Genomic DNA, 23157 nt, shown 5'->3' on the forward strand with positions numbered 1-23157 from the left:
TGTCCCCCCAGAGGCACAGAGGGGGTGTGATACAGAACAACAGGACCAGGTCCCCGCTCACTCCCACTCCCCGGGAAGCCCTCCCCAGCCCAGCTTCCTCGTGTACCACTCACCCAGCACTTGGTACTCAGTGCTTCTGGCTCATGCCCCCAGCCACAGGAGAGTTCCAAGAGCAAGGAGAGCCTGCAGAACCTCTCACTAAGGGGCAGCTTGGTAGAGCCCCAAAGTGAAATAAAGCCACATCTCTCTGCCCCTGTGATGCTGATCAATTTAGTCTGTGAAACAGGGTGGAACAGTGATGTCAATGTCAGGTAAGGGCGATCCTGAGGTCCTAGTGGGCATTTGTGCCCCACGCTAAGGGAGGATATCCTGGAGAATCTCTTCTATTGATGGAGACCAGAGTGAAGCTGCGGCTCCCTGGAGGGATCTGCCCCTCCCCCACCTGCCCGGAGAAGGAAAACGTTGCTGTGATACAGGGTCTGGGCTCCCAGTGATACACTGGGCTGTGGCAGGGGTGCAGGTGCACCCTTGGGCCAGGTATGCTCCCTCTAAGTCTCCCCAGTGCCCCCAAACCATCCTTGTAGCCCAGGGGACAAGGGTCCTGTACTTTCTGGAAACCTTGGGTACCCTGAGGAATTTGTGAGGCTTAAGGAGCAGTTGTGCTTGGGAGGACGGTGCGGCCATTAGCACAGTCAGCTGCCTGGAGGTGGCATCTGGTGCTTTAGGAAAAGGCCCTGCGCTTCTAAGGCCCTGCTGTGCATAGAAAGCACTTGGGGGGTCTTGCTCAGGTACACATTCTGATTTTCAGGAGGTTGGAGGTGGAGCCTGAGGTTCTGAATTTCTAACAGGTTCCCAGGTGATGCCCACACTATTGCTGGTCTGTGGATGACACTTTGAGAAGCCAGAGCCTCGACAGGGATTCTCAAACTTCACCATGCATCCACATCACCTGGGGGGGAACTTATTAAAACAAACTGCTAGGGAATTCCCTGGTGGCCCAGTGGTTAGGACTCGACGCTTTCATTGCCGTGGCCCGGGTTCAGTCCCTGGTCCGGAACTGAGATCCCATAAGCCAAGTGGCACGGCCAAAAAAAAAAAAAAAAAAAAAAAAGATGCACAAATTGCTGTCTGTCCCCACTCCCCCAGTTTCTGATTGAGGAGGTCTGGGGAAGAGCCCAAGAATATGTATTTCTAGAAAGTTCTCAGATGATGCTGCTGGTCCTGGGACCCCCCCCACCACCACTCTGAGAACTATTGGCCTTGACAGTAAGAAGTGAAACTGTGTGAACAGGGAATTAAGTAAATGCAGCCCAAAGCGTCCCTACGTGATACAGGTACAGATGTCCCCTGCTATCTGAAAGTAGAGCATTCTTATAAAAGCTTTCGTAAGCAGAAATGGCATAAAGTGAAGAAGCAACTACCTTAGGACACATCTTATTAATGGACACACAGAATAAACTGAGATAAAGCACATGGTGGCTTGATGCTGAGATGTGGTTCTGGGGAAGGAGCTTGGCAGGGCCACTCTCTCTACTCAGGGCACAAACTTCCTCTGTTAACACTCGCTGCAAAATAAACACTGAATGCGATTTGAGCTTTTCCTATTTTTTCATAAAAGTGTAAATCCTCTTCGGATTTCCTTGATTAGCGAAAACAGGTACCAGTGCAGGTCTTTTTGTAAAAGTGAAGTGGTGTAAAGCAAACTTTCGAAAAGCAGGGGTATCTGTACTTTTCCTTTTAAAAGTGCTATTGCTCTATTTGTTAAATTCTTAACAAGCTTTTGTTTCCTTATGATCTCTCGCTCTTTCTGGAACAGTGGTTGCACAGGGTAAAAAACCCAGCGAATTGAGGGTGATGGAAAGTTAAATTCTAGCTTAACCAAAATAGCCTCCTGCTTAAGCAAAATGAAGTCTCCGAAATATCAGTACTTGGTCTCCCCTTCACCCCACATGTTCCAGGAACGTGTTGAATTGCTCTGCAGAATCGAGTAATTTTAAGTTCTTAGGAGTGAGCGCTGCTCCCGCACCCACCTTCAAGGCCTGTGTGATGGCTGCTGGGGTAAAGAACTGACTCCCTGGTTTTAACAGGATGGGTGACCCATCTTCTGCCCACGTCGTCACTCATGGACTAAATGCTTCTACCTCCTCCAAAGCCTTTCCAGGGCTCTCTGGGGAACCCCACCTCACAAGGACACGTGGACAGCCCCCTCTGCCTGGGAGCCTCTCCCTGGCACCTCAGCACTTCTGACCATGTCTTATCTTGTAGTTTACTCTCCGCTCCCACTCAGACTTTTCCCTACAGGTCAGGACGTGCATCTCATTCATCTCTGTCGCCCCTATTTCTGCAGAGACTCTCTCTCCCCAAACAGTCTTGTTTATACACACTCAGAAGCTTCCATATACCAGAGGCTCCTTCTGGTTTGCAAAATATAAGAACCATCCCATATCCCAGAAACTTGTAAGTCACTGTTGTCAGAATAAATACTCTAAGCTACAAACCCTTTTCCCCCTCTCGGAAGTGCCTGGCAGGCTTGTCCCCAAGGACCCAGGAAGCCTCCCATCTGGATGCGGGCACTTGCTATGTGTGTGTGCCAGGGCCCAGCTTGGGGGGGTGGAGGAGAGGCCTGTGACCTGCACCACTTCCTGTTCATCTGTACCAGGCCCAGACCTACAGACTCAAGGGGTTAGGACAAAGGCAGAGAAAATGGTAAGACATGAGGCAGGACTTCTGGACTGAGAGCTTGGCCGTGCAGGGTGGCTGAAGTGGGATGGGGTGGAGATAAAGAGTCAGACGGCATTGAACCTGTCATCTACCTGGCTCCACACTCGGGTGAGAGGAGAGCTTATCCCCTTAGCCGAGGCATCACTGCCCATCCTCACGACACCCGCACCATCCAGTCACCCTGAGGATGCAGTGCTGGCGACCACGATGGACAGAGACGTGGGTGGAGATGAGAGGAGGGAAGCGTGTAGCGTAGTTGAGGGGTGAGAGCTGAAGGACAGGGAGCTGGCTGGCTGAGCACAGACCCCAAATCTCTGTGGGACAACTCATGGAAGAGGCTTTCAATATTTTTTCATCATGACTCACTGTAAGAAATTCATTTTAGGAATTCCCTGGTGGTCCAGTGGTTAGGACTCCATGCTTTCACTGCCGAGGGTGTGGGTTTGATCCCTGATCAGGGAACTAAGATTCCACAAGCTGCATGGCGAGGCCAAAAAAAAAAAGAAAAAAAAAATACATTTTACAGCATGACCCAGTACCTATATCTGTGCGGGTACATAGCAAAACTAAAATAAAAAGTCACAGGGCTTCCCTTGTGGCGCAGTGGTTGAGAGTCCGCCTGCCGATGCAGGGGACGCGGGTTCGTGCCCCGGTCCGGGAAGATCCCACATGCCGTGGAGCGGCTGGGCCCGTGAGCCATGGCCGCTGAGCCTGCGCGTCCGGAGCCTGTGCTCCACAACGGGAGAGGCCACAGCAGTGAGAGGCCCGCGTACCGGAAAAAAAAAAAAAAAAAGTCACAAAGCAGTATGTACCATGCTTTGGGTGATATACTCCAGCACATGCTGGTTTCACAACTTATTAGTGGGTCATAGCTGGCAACTCAAAACAATCTGCTCTATTATGTGTCAGTCATTTCGGAGGGCCTTGGAGCCTTTGGAATTCCTGCTCTGTACTGTGCTCCCAACCAACTGCGCGCCCGCTGTATGCGGACACCACGCATACATACATGTTGGGTGGGGGTAGGGAGCAGGGTGGCTCCAGAGATGAGAGCACAGGGAGGCCACATCACACACATGGACTGGAGGACTGTCCGTACAAGGCGGCAGCAACGAGGCCGCCACATGCTAACCCAGATCCTCAACCTGAGGGCATTCAGCTACTGGTGAGCACCAAGGACGGGCACCCTCCCCACCCTGCCCACTGGCTGTTGGACCAGATAACAGAGGGCAGTGTCCCTGCCTCTCTCCCAGCCTGCATAACCTGATAAGGTCCTGTGCCTTCTCCGGTCCATGGACCGGAGCCCTCTCTCCTCTCCCTGCATCATGGTCCAGAGAGTGGAGGAAGACTGGGCAGCGGCACCGTTAAGATACAAGATGCTGCTGCAGCCCTAGGCAACTTCCAGGCCTTCCTGAGGCCTTGCTGGAGACATCTTTTTTTTTTTTTTTTTTTTTTTTTTTTCACGGGCCCAGCCGCTCCGCGGCATGTGGGATCTTCCCGGACAGGGGCACGAACCCGTGTCCCCTGCATCGGCAGGCGGACTCTCAACCACTGTGCCATCAGGGAAGCCCCTGGAGGCATCTTTTGAGGAGGCCCCTTCAGAGGCTCCTTCGGATGCACCTGGGGGCTTGCTTCAGAGCTGCTTGTTCTCTACTTACTGAACTAAAGCTTTAAGGCAACTCATGCATCTCCAATTTATTTCTTTAAAAACTATTTATTTTTCAATTTTTCAATCCTCTCTGAGGGCTTTAAAGGGGAAAAATAAGCCATTCTTAAGGCATCCTAAGCTCCAACTACAATTATCCCAATGAGCTCCTGCAGGAGATCGGCTACAACTGGTGAAGAGTGCAAAGCTATTTCCATAATGTAGGACTTTTCAGCCCTCACCTTCTTCACTGTGATTACGGCTTTCTTCCCTCCAATTGGGCTGCGAAGGCTGTGGCCTGGCCTTCCACTGGTTTGGGAGTTAGAAAGCCATCCAAGTAACTAGGATGGATTGGAGACAGGTAGAAAATAAAAGTGAGGACCCTCCTGCAAGGGAACCATAGCTGCCGCCATGTGCCCCTCTTTCCACCTGGTTGGGGGAGAATACCCAGGCATCCCGCAATGGAGCAGGACCTGGGATCAGCCAAGCACCTCGAGGAGCCGCTGGACACTTGGGGAAAACTAGAAGGAAGGGGCAGTCCCCGACATCTCCATGTCCCCCAGGCCTGGCCCAGGCTGGGCAGCAGGGGGCTCTGTCACAGACTGAACTGACTGGGACACACAGCCCAGTGGCTGATATCTCTTTTACCTGGCCAGGTGTGCAACAGACACTTGACCATGAAGGCTGGGGGAATGTCTTAGTGCCTCAGTCTCTACATCTATCAAATGGGATGATCACCCTGTTGCCTTGGGCCTGCACACAAGCACTCTTGGTAAGCTGTAAGATGCTTCCATGTGTAGAGTTATTACTGTCACTCTGCAGAAAGTGAGAGATACGTGTACAAAAGAAGAAGTCAAAACAGCTGATCTTTGCTCTGGGAGCTGTTGCTGCTAAGGAATGTTGTCAGCCTTGTGGGAGGGGAAAGATTAGGGAATCTGTGCCATCCTGTACGTCCCACTTTTTCTTGTACTGCAGCCAGCATAGACCACTCACCCAGTTCTCCGGCTGGGGGCGCGGGGAAGCCACCTTCTGGGGTGGGGGAGTGGGGAGGGTGGGGAGAAACTCCATTTGAAAGCTGAGAAGAGCTGAAGCTCAGAGAGGGGATGTGAGTCTTTCAAAGCTGCAGTTAGGAAGTGGGGAAGCCAATGGCCAATACTTGTCCTGACTTGCCTGCCTGCAGCTACCCACCCAGCTCTGGTCTTGGTATCAGCCTGAAGTAGCCCCTGCTTGGTTACTGCCCCATTTAGGTAAGCAGCAGGAGGAGGTGGAGGCATCAGGAATGGCCTCAAAGAACAAGAGGAGGAGGAGGAAGGGCCCAGCAAGGAGAGCCTGGCTGAGAATGAAGAGCTCAGGGCGAGACCCCGCGTGGTCAGGACAGCACAGGAGGAAGAACTGTGCAGTGAAAAGGCACTTCTGGGCATGCTCCTTCCGCTTAAAGACAGAACAAGGGCCCAAGTGACCAGGGGGCCCAACGCACGGGCCAGCCACTCAGTGATCCTGGTCTTGGGAAGCAAGACTGACCCAGAGCCCACCCCCAGGGCCTTCCCAGAGGCCAGGCAAGGGAATCCTACTCCAGGCACAGGGCTGAGTTTTAGAATCATGTATTCTTATCCTGGCACTTCTGTGGTCTCACTGTGCCACCCGATGCTCTCTCATAACCTCTCTGAGCCTCAGTTTACTCATCTCTCAAAGGATGGACCCAGAAGTTCAGAGCTTAGCTGGTCCCACCTCCCACTCAGCCAGGGCCAGGGTCCTGCAGGCAGCATCCCAGAGAGAAGGGACGCTCACCGGCGCACAAGGCAGGCTGCTCTTCACCGAGCAGCTCCAAACCACTAGAGACCTCTTCCTTTTAATCAATGGCATAATGGCTGTGAAAGAGCTTACGAAAATAAAAGCGTGACTGAAGGGGGTTACTATTAACCATCAGCATTAGAGGCAACGTGAGAGAGGACGAACTGGGGCTGGAGGTGGGCTTCCAGAGCCCACCGAGGCAGCTGCAGGAGGGGCCGAGGAGGAGGAGCGCAAAAGGACCCTGTGAGTGCCGGGCTCTCTCTGGGGAGGTTAGACAGCAGCTGGAGAGGTGCTCAGGTCCTGATGAGACCGGCAGGTAAGTAACTGCTACAAAAGGAAGAGAGGGACCCCTCCTCCACCTCGGAGGAACCCAGCTTGCTGGGATCTGCTGTTTGCAGGAAGCACATCTCCAACCCAGACGGGAAGACCCTCTGGTTCCCTGGGGGGAGCGTATCTGTACTGGAAGGCACAGAGACACTGTTCTGAACACCTCTGCCTAGTGGCTCCTGCTTAATAATGGCAAAGAGCTCACTGTGACGCCAGGGAGGGAGAGCCGGGGACTGTGTCAGGAGTCAATGCATAGAGGGTCCCAGCTGAAGGGTCGCAGAGGCACCTGAGGCCAGCAGATGGAGACGCGAGAGGGAGCGCCTGTGGCCCAATGTGGCCCAGCCAGTTCAGGGCTCGCTGTGGGGAAAGCCAAGACCTTCTACCTGCCAGGTGAAAGCAAGTGTCTGACCTGGCTCCTGGCAGGTGGCAGGGCCTCGTAATGGTTACGTTCCTAGGCCCAGTGCCCTGTACTCGGGAATCTCAGACCAGAAAGCCCAACCTTGCGCTCTTGTCTATGAAACTCTGAGTCCAGAGGCCCTTGCCTTGCGCCCTGTGAGGCCCTGTGAACCTCACTCGGGAAAGGGAGCTCAGGGGAGGCTCTGCAGACAGAGGGAGGTGAGGGGCCTGGTGGGCTGGGTCCACTCACCCACGATCTCGTTCTCCTCCAGATTGATGGTCTCCAGCGCAGGCAGGGTGGTGAGCTGCTCAGGGAAGTCGTGGAACTGGTTCCGGGACAGGTCGATGGCCTTGAGGTGCTGTAGGGTGCTGACCTCGTTGGGGAGGCCGTGCAGGAAGTTCCCTTCCAGGTGGAGCTCTGCCAGGTGGGGAGGAAGAGTAAGGAGGTGGGGGAAGGGGAGCAACCCAGAGACCACAGTGACTGCTGGCCTCCTGGGCCAGCAAGGCGGCAAGGAAGGAAGCCCCCCAAGGGGCGAACTCCATATTAATGCAAAAGGAGGGGTAACCCCTACCACTGCCACCCATCATTCCAGCTGGGCTCCCTGCTGTTGGCTTTGGAATGGAAGGCTCTGCCAAGCAGAGGTCTCTCACCCCTGCTCAGGGTGGCACATCTGGGGTCATTCCTAAGGCTGGTTCAGGGACCATCACATCCTTGAACTGAGGCATCCAGAATGACCAGAGAGGCTTTCCTTACTGCACCTCAATCAGGTTTGCCCCTCAATTTTGTTCCCCCCAAACACATCCTTAGGACAGGAGCGGTTCCTCTGACCTGGACCACTCTGGCAGCCTCCTCCCTGGCTTCCTGCCTCCAGTCCCTCTCCAATCAACGCTGCACAGTGGGACCTATTTAAACTCATGAGCGCAGCCCTGAGCTCACAAACCTTCAGTGGCTCCCCAAGGCCTCCTCCCTAGGCAATCTAGGCCCTTTGTGATCAGGCCCCTGCAGCTCTCTGCTCCTGCAGGTCCAGCACTCACACCTGGGTCTGTGCCCTGGCTGCCCTGGAACGTCCTCTGGGATGATCTCGAGCAAAGAGACACATCACAGGAGAAGTCATACAACATCATCTTGCTGGACTCCTGCACGGTTCTGCATCCCATAAAGAAGTAGTAACAAGAGCTCTCTTTTTCTTTTTGGGGGGGCCTACTCTGAGTCCCACACACTGCCAGGAGCTGATGCTAAGTGTCTCATCTGATCCTCAGAACAGCTTGGCAAGATTTATCGTATTCTGCTCCATTTGACAGAACCAGAAATGGTGGCTCAGAGAGGTTAAGCAATTTGCCCAAGATCACACCACCAGGTGGCAGGGAAGCCAGGACTGGATGACCTGGATGACTCGATGCTGGTCACAAAACATGGGACAAAGGGGCTGGTGATAGAGGCAACAGGAGAGGCAGGTGTGAATATTTAACGAGTGATGCTATGTCCCAGGCAATGTATTAGTCGTTCATGAAATCTCATATAATCCTCCCAACAAATTTCTCTCCCAATTTATGGATGAGAGCGCTGAGGCTCACAGAGGTCAAGTAATCTGCCCCAGGTCACACGCACCTAGCAGTTCCCCATGTTCCCTGAGATTCACAGACAAGGGAGGGAAGTGGGGAATGGAATGACAGTCCCATTTCCTCAGGAAAGTGGGGGTGGGGAGGGGTCCATCTAGACACCAACAATAGGGCAGGGCTGGGTGGAACCTTCAGGAAGCGGAGTCTCTGGGGGAGGCTGAAAACACTTCCATGTGAAGCCCAGTCTGCACATCCTGCTGGGGAGATATGCCTGGAATTAGCCGGGGGGCATCTCCACAGTTGGAAAACTGAAAAGCTTTTCATCTAACTGCTATCATTTTAATGAAAGCTCAGTGTGGCCTCCCAGGTCTCTTTCCCTGCTGTTCAATAGCTTTCCTATACGTCTCTGTCTTGCTGCATTCATGACTCAAAGGCTCTGCAAATCTCCTGCCCTTGTGTGCGGCTACAATGAACATTATCCCGAGGTTTTTGTATGATCACATCCACTCCTCTCAGGGCTGAGGGAGAAGCAGGAGGGCAGGGACCCTTTCTGCCCAGGCTCAGAGCCTGACGGACCCATGGGAGACTTACTCTTCCAAGCTTTACAAACCAGTGTCAACTCACTACCTTCTGACACCCCAGGTGTCAGAAAGCCAAGACTGCTCCCTCGCCCAGTGAGGTTAATTAAAAGTCCAAGCCAAACAAGGCATTCCTGCTCCAGAAGTATTTGCTCAAGAACCACTCTGAACAACAGACTCTTCTTCCGGAGCTCTTTTGCCCCTCATGACTTTCCAGCTTGATTCCATCTGGTTGGACCCCATTCTGGAAAACAGCAACTTTCACTCCTATCAAATTACAGACTATTTGCTCACTAGGTGGTCCATCCCAAAAGTACAACGGATCCTCCTGACAAGCTCTGTCTGGATTCCTCAGGTCAGTGTTCTCGGGGTGGGGGGAGCAGGCAGGGTCTGGACACGACTACACGGGAGACCTGCTACAGTGTGACAGAGAGAGCGAACCGTCTTGAGCACTCACCACACGCTAGTGCCCTCTTTTCAGTGTTTACCATGTTTTACCTCAACTTAATCCTTATGATGACCCACTGAAGTTGCGTAGAATGGATCCCGTTTTACAGATCAGGACATTAGAAATGGCAGAGCCAGGTTCTGACCTCAGGCCAGTGTGGCTCCCGGGTCCGCAATTTTATCCATGCCACTTACTGATTCTCCACACCCTGACACACACAAGGCTGCTCATCTAGCTACCATGGACCATGTTTGCAGCTGGTTTGTCTTGGAGAAGCTTCAGAAAGATGTGCTGCTTAAAATTAGATGCTCTTGCTGAAATTTGTTGTCACCAAGGGAGATTTTTGTTTTCACTGATTTAATATTTTCCCCACTCTGTGCAAAGCCCTCCTGAGCCTTGTTTGTGCTGAGTTATCTTCTTGAGAAAATTCAGGTCCAGTCCTCCATCACCATTGAAAGCAGCAGGTCGCCTAGCCCTCAGGCACATGAACAGTGCCAATAACCATAACAGAAACCCAACACTATCCCAACTGTAAATACAAGATTTTGTTGTTTGAAGCCACTGAGATTTGAAATTATTTGTTCCTGACGTAAAACTGGCCTATCCTGACTGATGCAGTTTGTTTCACTTTAAATGCATTTTCTACTTATAAAAGCAATGCATGCTCACTGTAAAAACAGAGACATCACAAAAATATGGAACAAAGGAAAATGAAAATCCTGTGTGTTTCCCCCCACCAGAACCATTGTTGTTTGGTATTCATTCTTCTATATTTTTCTATGTACATGCTTATGGATGGATGGATGGATATTGTTTTTAAAAAACAAATGGAATCATAGACTATATACTCTTTTGAGAACTGCTTTTTTTACTCAGTAAAGCTGAGGCAGCTTTCCAAGTCATTGCTTTGTGTATCCTTCTCTGGAGATCACTACTCTCAAGCTTGAGACTCCTGGATACAAAATCATGCCCCTGCCCAGCATCTCGTGCCCCAGGGAAGGCTGCTCTCTAAAGCCCAGCCCTTCTTCAGCACAGGCTCTAAGGAGATGCTCAGCTGCAAGGAGGAGGAGCTGAATCTGCCTGAAAGGCGGCCTCTCCCCCAGCTCAGAAGCACTGCTGAAAAGCAAAAGGCGCAGAGGGAGTCATGGCTGGGCAGGCAGGGCTTGCACCCTTGGTGTTCAGCTCCTTGACTGCATTAGGGTAATCAGAGGGGCTGTGCTGAAATTGGGAAGGAAGGGAGAGCTTTCCATTACTGAGCTTCAAAGGGAGCCCAGATCTGCTTTGGAAAGGCAGTGTCAACCCACTCCAGTTAGTCAGGCTCCTGCTGCATTAAGAAAGTATTGAAGTGGGCTTCCCTGGTGGCGCAGTGGTTGAGAGTCCGCCTGCCGATGCGGGGGACACGGGTTCATGCCCCGGTCTGGGAAGATCCCACATGCCGCAGAGCGGCTGGGCCCGTGAGCCATGGCCGCTGAGCCTGCGCGTCCGGAGCCTGTGCTCCACAATGGGAGAGGCCACAACAGTGAGGCCCGCATACCGCAAAAAAAAAAAAAAAAAGTATTGAAGTGCTGGGATTGGGTGGGGGAGAGTTTCCAGGAAAGAGCTCTTGTGCCGGATACCCAGCCATGCTGGGCCTGGGGCTTAGACCAAAACCGAATAATAATGGCTAACATCTAATGAACAGCACTCTGCTGCAGGTACTTGTTCTCTGGAGTTTACATGCAATCATCATTTTAATTTTACTATAACCCATTACCTCCAATTTACAGAGAGATGAAATAACTTGCCTAAGGTCACACAAACCCCAACCTCTCCCCCAGTTAATCTGACCTTCCTCTCCCAACCCCCAAACCAGGATGTGAACCCCAGCCAACCTCCCCAAGAGAAGTGGGCCATTCCGGCCACCTGCTTTTTCCGGTTTTGCACCTCTAATCCCTGCAGCACCTGTCCTCAGAGTAGATACTCAGCAAATCCCTGCTTATTTAGTGGTGAATGAATGATGCGGGAAAAACCAGGAGGACCTGGTTCTGATCTAACTCATTACGTGTCCTTGGGCCCATCCTCTCCCTGGACAGCCTGCATGAGAAGGTCCTCCCTGCCCATTTACAGCAGGGCTGTGAGAATGAGTTGAGAGTGTGTGAAAAGCAGGACGTGCTGCACAATACAGATATTTATTAAGCACCTACTACACGCTCAGCCCTGTGCTTGAACATGAAAAGGATAATCTTTGAAAAGTAAAAGCACTGTTTCTGTTAGAGGGGTACAAGATCCATCAGACTTAATTACTGGATTATGGAGCTTTTTGTGGAAAAAAAACCTGAAAGCTATCATTAAAGGCAGGAATGAAAAGATAAAATAAGAGAAGGTAGATGCAGCTGGGACACATGGCTTGCAGGAAAGTCAATCAGACTTTCACAATTATGCCCAGGGTCTCGCTGCCCTCTTGTCGCAGGGCAGAGGGGTGTGTGTGTGTGGCTGTATTAGGGGAGCTCCAGATGTTTCTTCCTGCTCTCTTACACCAAGGTTCAGAGTCAAACAACCTAGGCTCCCAGGATGCACAGGGTCTCTGGGAGAAGACCTTACTCCATCCCACTCCCAAGACTGTCCCCAGCCTGAAAGCAGCCAGGCATGACATCCCCTTATTTATTATCCCTTCTGAACTGTGGTTTCTGGAGTCTGCTAAATGGATCTCTCCTTCCCCAAGTTCCCCTTATTACTTCCTCATCATCCTTATCTTGGACAATTGTCAGGGCTGACTCAGAGGCCTCACACTGACCCCAGCAGAGAGACAAGGCCAGCTGATTACATTAAGGGACAGATGAGGCTGGCCTGCAGTAAGTACGCAGCCTGGTGGTAAATGAATGTGCCAACTCCAAAAATACCTACCCACTGAGGGTCAATCAGCACCTTGGCTGCGACACTGCATCAATGAGCAATTACTTTCCCACCTGCAAGGGCCCTCCTGCAGGGCAGAGTCAGTGGGTCAGGTGGAACAATAATTGTCCTTCAAGTGGCCCATACTCAGCACTGCAGACTCTTCACATAGAGACAGTTGCTGCCCGCAGGGAACAGAGGGGAAAGAAGTGAAGTTTCCGAAAGCCACATCCACTCCTTGGGTGGACAAAGGGAAGGGGTGAGAAAACTCTTCTAACCGAGGAGTCTGGGACAGACTAAAATGAAGTGCTAGCCATTCTGCCCCCATGAAAAGGATAGGTGGCTCTCACTCTACCAACGTGAACCAGTTCCTAAAATATATTGCTAAGTAAAAGGGGCAAGTTGCAAAACTGTGCATACACTTTACTCCCATTAGTAGTTTATAAAGGAGCTCTGGATCTGGACCCACAGTCCTGACCCTATCCTCTCTCACTGTGTGACCTCCGGCAAGTTACTTCAGCTCTCTGTGCCGCAGTTTCCTCATGTAAAACAAAGATAATAAGAGGACTGATCTCACAGAGTCACCAGACTTTGAGTAAATGTGCCCTCACATTATAAAGTGGTTGTCTGCTCCTACACCTGCCTCCCTGAGAGACTGTGGGCTCCTCAAGGACCAGGTCTAGGTCTTGGTTTCCTTATCTTTCCCAAACGTCGGTGCTATGAGGATTAGATGAGATGATGTGTGTAAAACCCTCAGTGTGGAGCTGGCGGGGGCTAAGTGCCCAGAGAATTTGGGCTTTCATGTTATTTCCTGTTCATGCTCACACCGGCCCTAAACAGATGCTCAGGAGGAACTAATGAATTGAGTTGAAAGGCAGGCTGTGAGAGACTGAATATACACACAGACAGTGGGCAGACCAAGTATAAAAATAGAACTGGGACTCATAACCTGAAGCATCCTGCCCAAGAAACCAAACCATTAGTAAAGCAGCCAGCCCAGGAAGCTAGTCTTCTGTAAGTCAGGCTTGTAGGAAGTCAGACTACTATCTCCGTTGACAATCCAGGAAGCCAAAGAATACCTCCCTGTAACAGCTGGCCCCAAATGGCTGGGACTTGATTACTAACTGACAGTTTTTTGTCCCAACATCCCACTCAGGACCAACCAGAGACGGCCAGATGTGTATCCTAACCAATCCCATAGGACGCCCTGCTGCTGGCTGGCCCGCCCGCCTCCAGCTTCCCCAGGCCAATAGCCTGCCATCAGCCCACCTGAAGCCTTCTCCCGTTCATCCACTAAGAAGCTTTCCCATTCCTCTGCCTGCCTTTGAGTCTCTGCCAAATTCAAGTGACAGTGGCTGATTCCCTGGCTGGAGCAAACTCTGAATGAACAGCCTCCGCTGGTTCTCATTTGGGTGGTCTTTGTCTATTTCTGCAGGTGTGTCTTACACAACTCTGGCCTGGCAGGCCCAGGACACACTCAATAAGAACAGCTGAATGACTTGCATCTGGAGGAAGTGGGGAGATGGGAACACAGGAGGAGAGGGGCCAGAGGAGCCACAGCCAGACCTCAGGATCCACTCTCCGCAGAACCGATGTGCCCTTTGGACAGATTCCATTTCTCCCACCATAAGACGCTTGAAGGATATCAGGGGGATGTAATCACTTAAAGACCACCCAACTCTGAGGCAGCCGTGACCCCAGCAGCAGAAAGTCCCCAGGACACCCACAGGAGACAACTTGGCAGGCAGGGAGCAAGCAGGTGGCTCTCTCCCCAGCACCAAGGCAGCACACCCGCTCTGTCAAGAATCCAGGAGACAGACCTACTAGAGCATGGACTTGAGGATATGGGCAGGGGGAAGGGTAAGCTGGGACGAAGTGAGAGAGTGGCATGGACATATATACACTACCAAATATAAATTAGATAGCTAGTGGGAAGCTGCCACATAGCACAGGGAGATCACCTCTGTGCTTTGTGACCACCTAGAAGGGTGGGATAGGGAGGGTGGGAGGGAGGGAGATGCAAGAGGGAAGAGATATGGGAACATATGTATATGTATAACTGATTCACTTTGTTGTAACGCAGAAACTAACACACCATTGTAAAACAGTTATACTCCAATAAAGATGTTAAAAAAAAAAGAATCCAGGAGAGAACACTAGCAGGCAGTGCGGAGCCCAGCACAGCCTATTCAAGTCTCCTCTTCACACATAAAAGGAGAGGGTTTTTTTACTTGAAAGAGAAACCACAACAAAGGCTGGGGTCCAGAGCCAGGTGGGTCTCTCAGCTCCAGCCCCTCCCTGCCTGGTTACCAACCCTCGTCCACGGCTGTCTCTGTGAAATCCAATTACTGGGCACATGGCAGCCTTGCCTTTGTAATCGGAAGTGGCGTGGGGGGAGCCAGGAGCCACCAGAGCACAGGAGGAGGTTCAAACGGCATTCTTCAACAGACTTCTGATGGAAGGGTATCATGATGCGTCACGAATCCAGGGGCCCTAAGTGTGTTTCTCCCACACTCGCTGCTGTGTCCCTGGAGACGGCCTACTTGCTCATCCCACAAGGCACTGCCATGTCAAGTCCTCTCCAGGCCCTTGAGCTCACGCAGGTGGCCTGGAAAGGCAGCCCTGGCTGCAGGGTGGGTGACCTGGGTGTACGGCTCTGACAGCCCGGACGAGTGCCTTCTCGCCCTGACCTTCCTTCTCCACCCGTGAGGTGAGATGGCAGTGACACCTCTAATATTTTATGGGAGATTCTCCCAACTGGTGGCCCACAGGCTAAGTGTAGCTTGCAAAATGTGTTCTATTGGCTTCCAGGTTAAAATAAAAATTAAGTAAAAATGGATAAAATTCACATAAATATCCACCTTTCCAGCTTCAACTGAATAAAACTATCAGAACTATCCCGTGGCATGTCTGGCAGAAGCTGAGTAAGGCATGTACCAGGTGGCCACAGTCCCCACTACTCCCTCTTGTCCCACGCCAAATCTGAGTCCCTCATTACCTACATACTAGTCTCTTAGGCATTGGTGTTTATAACCCCTGAACCATGGTCTCAATCTTGGCTGCCGGCACTTTAGAATGACTGATATTGATGTTAACAGATGCCTAGGCCCAGGCCCACACACAGACATTCTGATTCAACTGGTCTTGGGGTAGAGCCAAGGCAATGATGTTTGTAGAAAAACTCCTCAGTTAATTCTAATTTCAGCCAGGCTGAGAGCTGTTGGTCCAAGGGCCCCGGCAGCTGGGAGGACCCGTCTCACCTGTGTAAAGAAGCAGCCACCAGAAAAAGAAGGACGGGAAAAGTGGGCCTGGTCAAAACACCCACAGGTGCCCTTGGGGTAACACGTCTTGCCCTGGGATCCCCTCCACCCCCAACATAAGCACTTTAGCTTTTTAGGCACAAACGCAACGAGCTTTGTGAGCTTCGGTCAGAAACGACAACACAGACCAATCCCTCCTGCTTGCCCTTGTGTTTGCGCCCAGTCTAGGTCCTGCCTGTAGCTCCCTCCCGAGCCACTGTCCAAGCCGCTTCCTGTCCCCACACTGGGTCTGCCAATTCACACCTCCCCGCTCCCCTCCTGACTCCGCCCAGGGCTCGCACCTCCTGTAGGAAGCTGCATGAAATATGCTCCTCTCAAGTCCCTCAGGTTCCATCAGCATTTTATGTATTGGTTTCTCTAAACAGGCTCTTAGACTCCTTTCATGCCCCTATCAGAGAGAGAATCCCAGAAGGCAGGAATCACTTCTCTTGTGCCCCCTGTGCCCCCCAATTTCTCCCACATCACCATTTTACGAACACACACCAAGCGCCCAGGCTGCCACTCCATCCCACGGGTCACTGAGTGGCCGTAGACTCTTGCAGAAGGATGCAGGGGCTACCTGGAGAGTGGAGAGCGGGCACTGCCCCCTCCTTGTCCACCTGGAGGAGCCATTTCAGATGAATGTACAATGCCCACCTGCCAGCCTCCTGCCCACCTCCCTGCCGAGCACCCGTGTCTGCTTGCTGTACGTGTGCACAGCACAGAAAACAACAGCCCTGGCGTCTGTCACTCCTGAACTGAGAAAGCAACATGGGAGAACAATGCTAGATTGCAGGGGGGTTGGGGCACCGGCGGTCAGAAGGGGGCTCGTTCAAGTCTACCGAAAAATAACTACTCCTGAGCTGCAGGACCCCAAACACTCTACTGGTCTGTTCAAAACAAGAGAATCACTCCGGGACCCACACCCTTGACCATGAGTCAATCTGATTCACAGCCACCTAGAGGCAGAAGTGGCACTTAGAGATTTCCAGAGGACACAGGTCCACCCTTAGAGCCTCCCCTTGGGAATGATTTCCTGAGACTTGCTGACTGGGGACTAGCCCTGGTGACATTCCCCAGACAGGGTCGGAGCCTGAAGGATGAGGGTCAGCATGCCCTCCTGGCCTCAGCTGACCAGGGCCTACCTTGGAGCTGACAGAACGTGGTCATGAACTTGCTGGTGAGGGACTTGAGCTCGTTGTTGGCCAGCGTGATGAGGTGGATCTGGTCTGTGACATTTCGCAGGACCTTGTAGATGCCGATGGGGAAGGAAGCCAGCTTGCACTCGGCCAGGTCTGCAGCCAAAGGACAAAGACCAGAGTTAGCAGCCACAGCTGCCCATGGACTTGCCCCAAACCCCACAGACCCGACCCTGTCTCTCCTCCCGGACTCCTTCATCTCCTACCTGTCTCCCCTGTGCCAGGCTCAAGACCCTGCCGTCCCTCCTCCAAAAGCCTTCATCACCATTCATCACACTTGTCCCAGTCTCACACACTGAACCTAACAGCTTACTCTAGCACCTTCTCTAACAGCACAGCCTGCTAGCTGGAATGCAGAAGACAGAGCTCTGATGATCAGCACTCACAGCCATGTGCTTGGGGCCCTGAAGGATCCACAAGTCCCTCCAGGATCATCAGAGTCAATGGCGAAGCCAGGGTCTTAAGAGTACTTTATAATAGTCTACTTCTTTGAAAACAGGCAATTCACACAGACTTTGTGGTTTGACCTTCTTCCCCATCCTGTCACTCTGAAGACAGGTCTGTCTAAGAGGTATCAGGGAAGCCTCTGTGGAGAACAGTCTGGCAGTTCCTCGAATGGTTAAACCTAGTTACTGTATGACCCAGCAATTCCACTCCTGGGTATATACCTGGGAAAAATGAAACCATGTGTCCACACAAAACAGTACACATGAATGTTCACAGCAGCATTATTCATAATAGCCAAAAAGTGGAAACAACCCATGTGTCCACCCATAGACGAATGGATAAGCAAAATGTGTATATCCATAAAAAGGAATATTGCTTGGCAATAAAAAGAAATGAAGTATCAATATATACTACAACATAGACAGGCCTTGAAAACATTATGGTAAATGAAAGAAACCAGTCACCAAGGACAATATATTGTATGAGGCCATTTATATGAAATGTCTAGAACAGGCAAATGTACAGAGACAGGAAGTAGATTAGTGGTTACCTAGGGCTGGGGGTATTGAGGGATGGCAACTAAGGGGTGAGGGGCTTCTTTGTTGGAGTAATACAAATGTTCTAAAATTGGATGTGGTAATAGTTGCACAGCTCTGTGAATATACTCAAACCACTGAACTGTACACCCTAAACTGTATGGTATGTGAATTATATCTCAATAAACCTGTTTCATATATATGGCAGCAGAGAGACACTGAAAGCATGGAGGCTCAGAAATTAGGCTGTCCAGCTCATCTAAGTCACTTAAGTTTCCTGAGCCTCAGTTTTCTCATCTGTAAAATGGGGGTATCGTTGTCTACCTAGCAAGGCTGTCAGGAAAGTAAATATAATAAAAAGTACTCAATGTACTAAGCAAGTGCCTGGCAGATAAGTAGTGGGAATGCTAAATACAAATGCTGTTTCCCTACTCACCTTCCACTTTGCTCTCCCCTTCCCACCCTATCCAAATCATCTCCATGCTTCAAGGCCAGTTCCCATCCCACCTCTTCTGGAAATCTTCCTGGATCACCCCCATTACTGGTGATTGCCCCCACAACCCCGTTCAGCAGCACTCACCAACTCAGACAGCACTGCCCCACCTCTCAACAAACTCTTGTCTTTTCTCCAAAGAGGCCGGGCTTCCCCAGGCACCTCTAAGCCTTTGAAGATTGTTCCAATATTAACATACAAAATTCAATAATATTCCTATATGCCAGCAATAAAATACAGTTTTTAAAGAAACTATTCTGAACAGCAACAATAATGCAAAGTCTATAGAAATAATCAAAATTGAAGCCCTTCTCCCTTATCTGCCTCACAGAATTTCTACTCTGGCTCTAATACTAGCTCAAATGTCATCTCCTCCACGAAGCCTTCCCTGACGGCCCTAAGCTCCAGCCTCTGAGCCTCATATCGTGTAAATGAGACCTCTTCATGCTGTATTGTATTAACCTCCTTTTGTGTCTGCTTTCCCACTGGACTGGGAAGACCCCCAGAGCACAGTGTCAGCAGAGGTCCACCAGGCTTGGAGGGCAGGGCAGGGTTACTGGTGACCTCATTAAGCTGGTTTAAGGAAAAAAAGGGGATAAGTGGGGGTAAGGGCAAAAGTCCAAAAGACTGAGGAACCATAGGGGTAGGACATCCTGTTAAGAAGTGTCTTTAGGGAATTCCCTGTTGGCCCAATGGTTAGGACACCAAGCTTCCACTGCAGGGGGCCTGAGTTCGACCCCTGGTCGGGGAACTAAGATCCCACAAGCCACGTGGCGTGGCAGAAAAAAAAAGAAAAGAAGTGTCTTTACTGTTTGCTCTGGTCCAGGGCTATGTTAGGTGACCCCAGCCCTGCGTACCAGTCCAATGTCAGGTACCTGCTCTTATATCAGCAAGTGGGGTTTGCAGAAGAGAGTGCAAGGTCCTGCCGGGAAGAACGAATGCCCAGAGGTCAGACTTTCAGTAATAAGAGATCAAGGGCTGGAACTAGACCAGCTCTGTAGGCTCGAAGTTTGGGGCAAGCTGAGGATTCTTTTTTTTTTTTTTTTTTTTTTGCAGTACGCGGGCCTCTCACTGTTGTGGCCTCTTCCGTTGCGGAGCACAGGCTCCGGACACGCAGGCTCAGCGGCCATGGCTCACGGGCCTAGCCGCTCCGCGGCATGTGGGATCTTCCCGGACCGGGGCACGAACCCGCGTCCCCTGCATCGGCAGGTGGACTCTCAACCACTGCGCCACCAGGGAAGCCCCATGCTGAGGATTCTTGAAAGAGCAAACACTTCCAAACAATGAGCCCCCTAGTGCTTTGTGCCAGATGCGCAAAGGTCTAGAAAGGAGTCTTGTGGTTGTGAATCACAACAGCCCCTTTGGCTAAAAGCAACAGATCTCAGACCTGCTAGGAACAACACAAGGAAAATGTCAGAAGCTTTCCGTTTAAAACAAAGAGCAAAATAAGGATGCCTTCCATCATCGGTATCCCTGAATATGGTCTTAGAAGTTCTGGCCAAAGAAATAGAAAGCATAAACATTAGAAACAGACAAAATGATTATTATGTGCATGTGAGATGACTGCATAACCTCAACAAAGCAGTCATCTGACAAAGTACACAAATTAAAAAGATCTCAGCAAAGTGGCTAATTAAAAATGCAAAATTCAATAATATTGAACTGCCTATATGCCAGCAATAAATATAGTTTCTAGGATCCTATTCCAAACAGCAATATAAAATATAGATAATCATAATAGAAAATATATCTGACCAATATTAAGAAAAGTAGTTCTATTTTTAGTTTTTTAAGGAACCTCCATACTGTTCTCCATAGTGGTTGTATCAATTTACATTCCCACCAACAATGTAGGAGGGTTCCCTTTTCTCCACACCCTCTCCAGCAATTATTGTTTCTAGTTTTTTTGATAATGGCCATTCTGACCGGTGCCAGGTGATACCTCATTGTAGTTTTGATTTGCATTTCTCTAATAGGTAGTGAGGTGGATGGACCTACAGTCTGTCATACAGAGTGAAGTAAGTCAGAAAGAGAAAAACAAATACCGTATGCTAACGCATATATATGGAATCTAAAAAAAGAAAAAAACGGTACTGATGAACCTAGTTGCAGGGCAGGAATAAAGAGGTAGACATAGAGAATGGACTTGATGACATGGGGCGGGAGGGCGAAGCTGAGGCGAAGTGAGAGTAGCATTGACACACATACACTACAGAATGTAAAATAGTTGGCTGGTGGGAAGCAGCAGCATAGCACAGGGAGATCGGCCCGGTGCTTTGCAATGACCTAGAGGGGTGGGATAGGGAGGATGGGAGGGAGGCTCAAGAGGGAGGGGATATGGGGACATGTGTATGCATATGGTTGATTCACTTTGTTGTGCAACGAAAACTAACATGGTATTGTGAATCAATTATACTCCAATAAAGATCTATTTTTTAAAAAGATTAAAAAAAAAAGAAAAGTAGAAAGGTTCACAAAGATATTTTTACAAATGGGAGGACTTCCCTGGTGGCTCAGTGGTTGAGACTCCGCCTGCCAATGCAGGGGACATAGATTTGATCCCTGGTCTGGGAAGATCCCACATGCCACGGAGCAACTAAGCCCGTTGCGCCACAACTACTCAGCCTGTGCTCTAGAGCCTGCGAGCCACAACTACTGAGCCCACATGCTGCAACTACGGAAGCCAGTGCACCTAGAGCCCGTGCACCGCAACAAAGAGTAGCTCCCACACACTGCAACTAGAGAAAGCCTGAGCGCAGCAACGAAGACACAATGCAGCCAAAAAAATAAGTAATAAATAAATAAATAATAAACAAATAAAAATGGGTTTGTACATGGAAATATATAGCATTCGTTGACAACAAGTTAAAATATTGAAATAACGGTGATTTTATAAAGAAGTTAATTTACAGATTGTTTAATGCAATTCCTACTCAAAGCCCAAAAAGTCTTTTTTTTCAACTTGATGAAATGGTTTTAAATTTCAACTAGGGAATGAGCAAGCAAGACTCTCTAAAAGAGAAGAAGGTGGAGTGATAACCAATTTTATAAGTCTGCAGTAATTAAAACAGAGGGTAATAGGAAAAATAGATCATAGAAAGAAAATACAGTAACTACACAGAAAGAAAATACAGATCTATAGTCCAGAAAATACAGACCACAAATAATATGTCATAGTTTAATAAACACTAAAATGGAGGCCTCACAAATAAAGTAGGGAAGGGAAGGATTAATAACTGATGTCAGAATAACCAATTAACAATTTTGGGAAAATAAGAGAAAGAGACTCTCAATTAACCTAAGAATCAAAAAAAAACTCTAGATAAAATTACACTTTAAATATTTTTTGAAATCAAATCAAAAAATCAGAAGTAAACAGACTTATACAACCTCTTAAGTGAGGAAGACTTTCTCATCCTAGGAGCCGTGAAGAATCAAAAAGGAACAGATCAACAATCCTAACTATAAACAAATATGAAACACCTGGATGCTTAGAAGAAAATAAGGCAAGCAACAGATTGTGAAAAAGGATCTATAAATAGGATACATAAGTTGTTATCCTGATTATTTTAAATGCTCAATATAACTCAATTTTAAAAAGGCCACCAGATGATAGATATTCACCAGGGAGAAAATATAATTAGTAAATAAATATACAGCCACTGCTATGTGTTACCAAACTGCTTTCCAGGATATGTATACCAATTTTTATATATTCTAGCCAACAAGTAAGAGGATCATTTAAAAAATCCTTGCTAATATGATCAGGGGAAATGGTATCCCTTGCTTTCATGAGACTGATTATCTTTTATGGTTAATTAACCATTTTTATTTCCCTGGTGGAAAATCTTGTTCAGGTCTCTTGCTATTTTTGTATTTGGAGTCCTGGCATTCCACCCACTCCATCACCCCCCTAGGTGTTGGTAGAGCTCCCTAAATAATATTATGAACCTATGTCTGTTCACTGTTTTTCTTGTTTAATAGTTCACGTTAGAGCATTCAGGTGTTTTTTTTTAAGCAGAATATAAAAATTATATGCACACAGTAATTCCAACTATGTACAAAAGTATACATGCCTGGGAAAGAAGACCAAAAGGAAAATAACCAGAATGTTAAATGGTTATTACAAAGGATTTGAGCAATTTATTACTATTTATAGCCCTGCTGTTTGTTTATTTTGTACAAAATAAGTACCACTATTTATCTGCATAAAAATATTTTAAGTACATATGGTGATACTTTACTTTTAAAATAGAAAAATAAACGTATCATAAAAACAGCTTTTCTTGGAAAAAATAACCTGGCATATTCAAGGATAAACTGAAGCCAGCCACCTCCTCATCAATCTGAGAAACAGAGAAGGCAGACCCATGAAAGAAAGACAGTAGCTCTCTGAACTGGACTGAAGTAGAAGTTATGAGTTGGCATTTTCAGCACTCAGGCACTACTGAAGAATCATATAATGAACGCTGCTCCCCAAAGTGGGGACAGAAAGTGCTCATGATGAAGGCCGAAGAGACATAACGCCACTCAAGTTATTTCCAAGGATCCTCAAAGCAGCTGTCTTCCAGAGGAGATCAGCTCAGAAACGCCCAGCCCACAGCCTTGTTCCTCCCACCTGGGCTGCCCACACGCCATCCCAACTGCACACCACCCCACTCTCCCAGTCCCCAGTGCAAGCAACACATGGCCTCTGCAGCCTCACTTGCCCACCGACACAGTCACAGAAGCATATGGCCCGGCATCTGGCGGGGGGTGGGGGCTGAGGGCCTGAAATGCATCCACACCTGCTGCTTTCATTTACCTTCCGCAAATAACTACTGTGTGCCAGGCACCGTTCCGCATTGCG

General features: G+C 49.4%; 1 protein-coding gene across 1 annotated transcript in view; it reads right to left on the minus strand.

Annotated features, from left to right (window-relative positions):
• Positions 1–23157, minus strand: part of LOC102985865 (neuropeptide FF receptor 1) — an 81491-nt gene that overhangs the window by 35776 nt on the left and 22558 nt on the right. Inside the window, 2 exon segments of the mRNA XM_028481977.2 lie at positions 7128–7295; positions 16779–16928. Of these exon segments, the coding sequence (XP_028337778.1) occupies positions 7128–7295; positions 16779–16928 (318 nt within the window).

Source organism: Physeter macrocephalus, chromosome 20 (assembly GCF_002837175.3).
Source record: "Physeter macrocephalus isolate SW-GA chromosome 20, ASM283717v5, whole genome shotgun sequence".
Classification (NCBI taxonomy): domain Eukaryota; kingdom Metazoa; phylum Chordata; class Mammalia; order Artiodactyla; family Physeteridae; genus Physeter; species Physeter macrocephalus.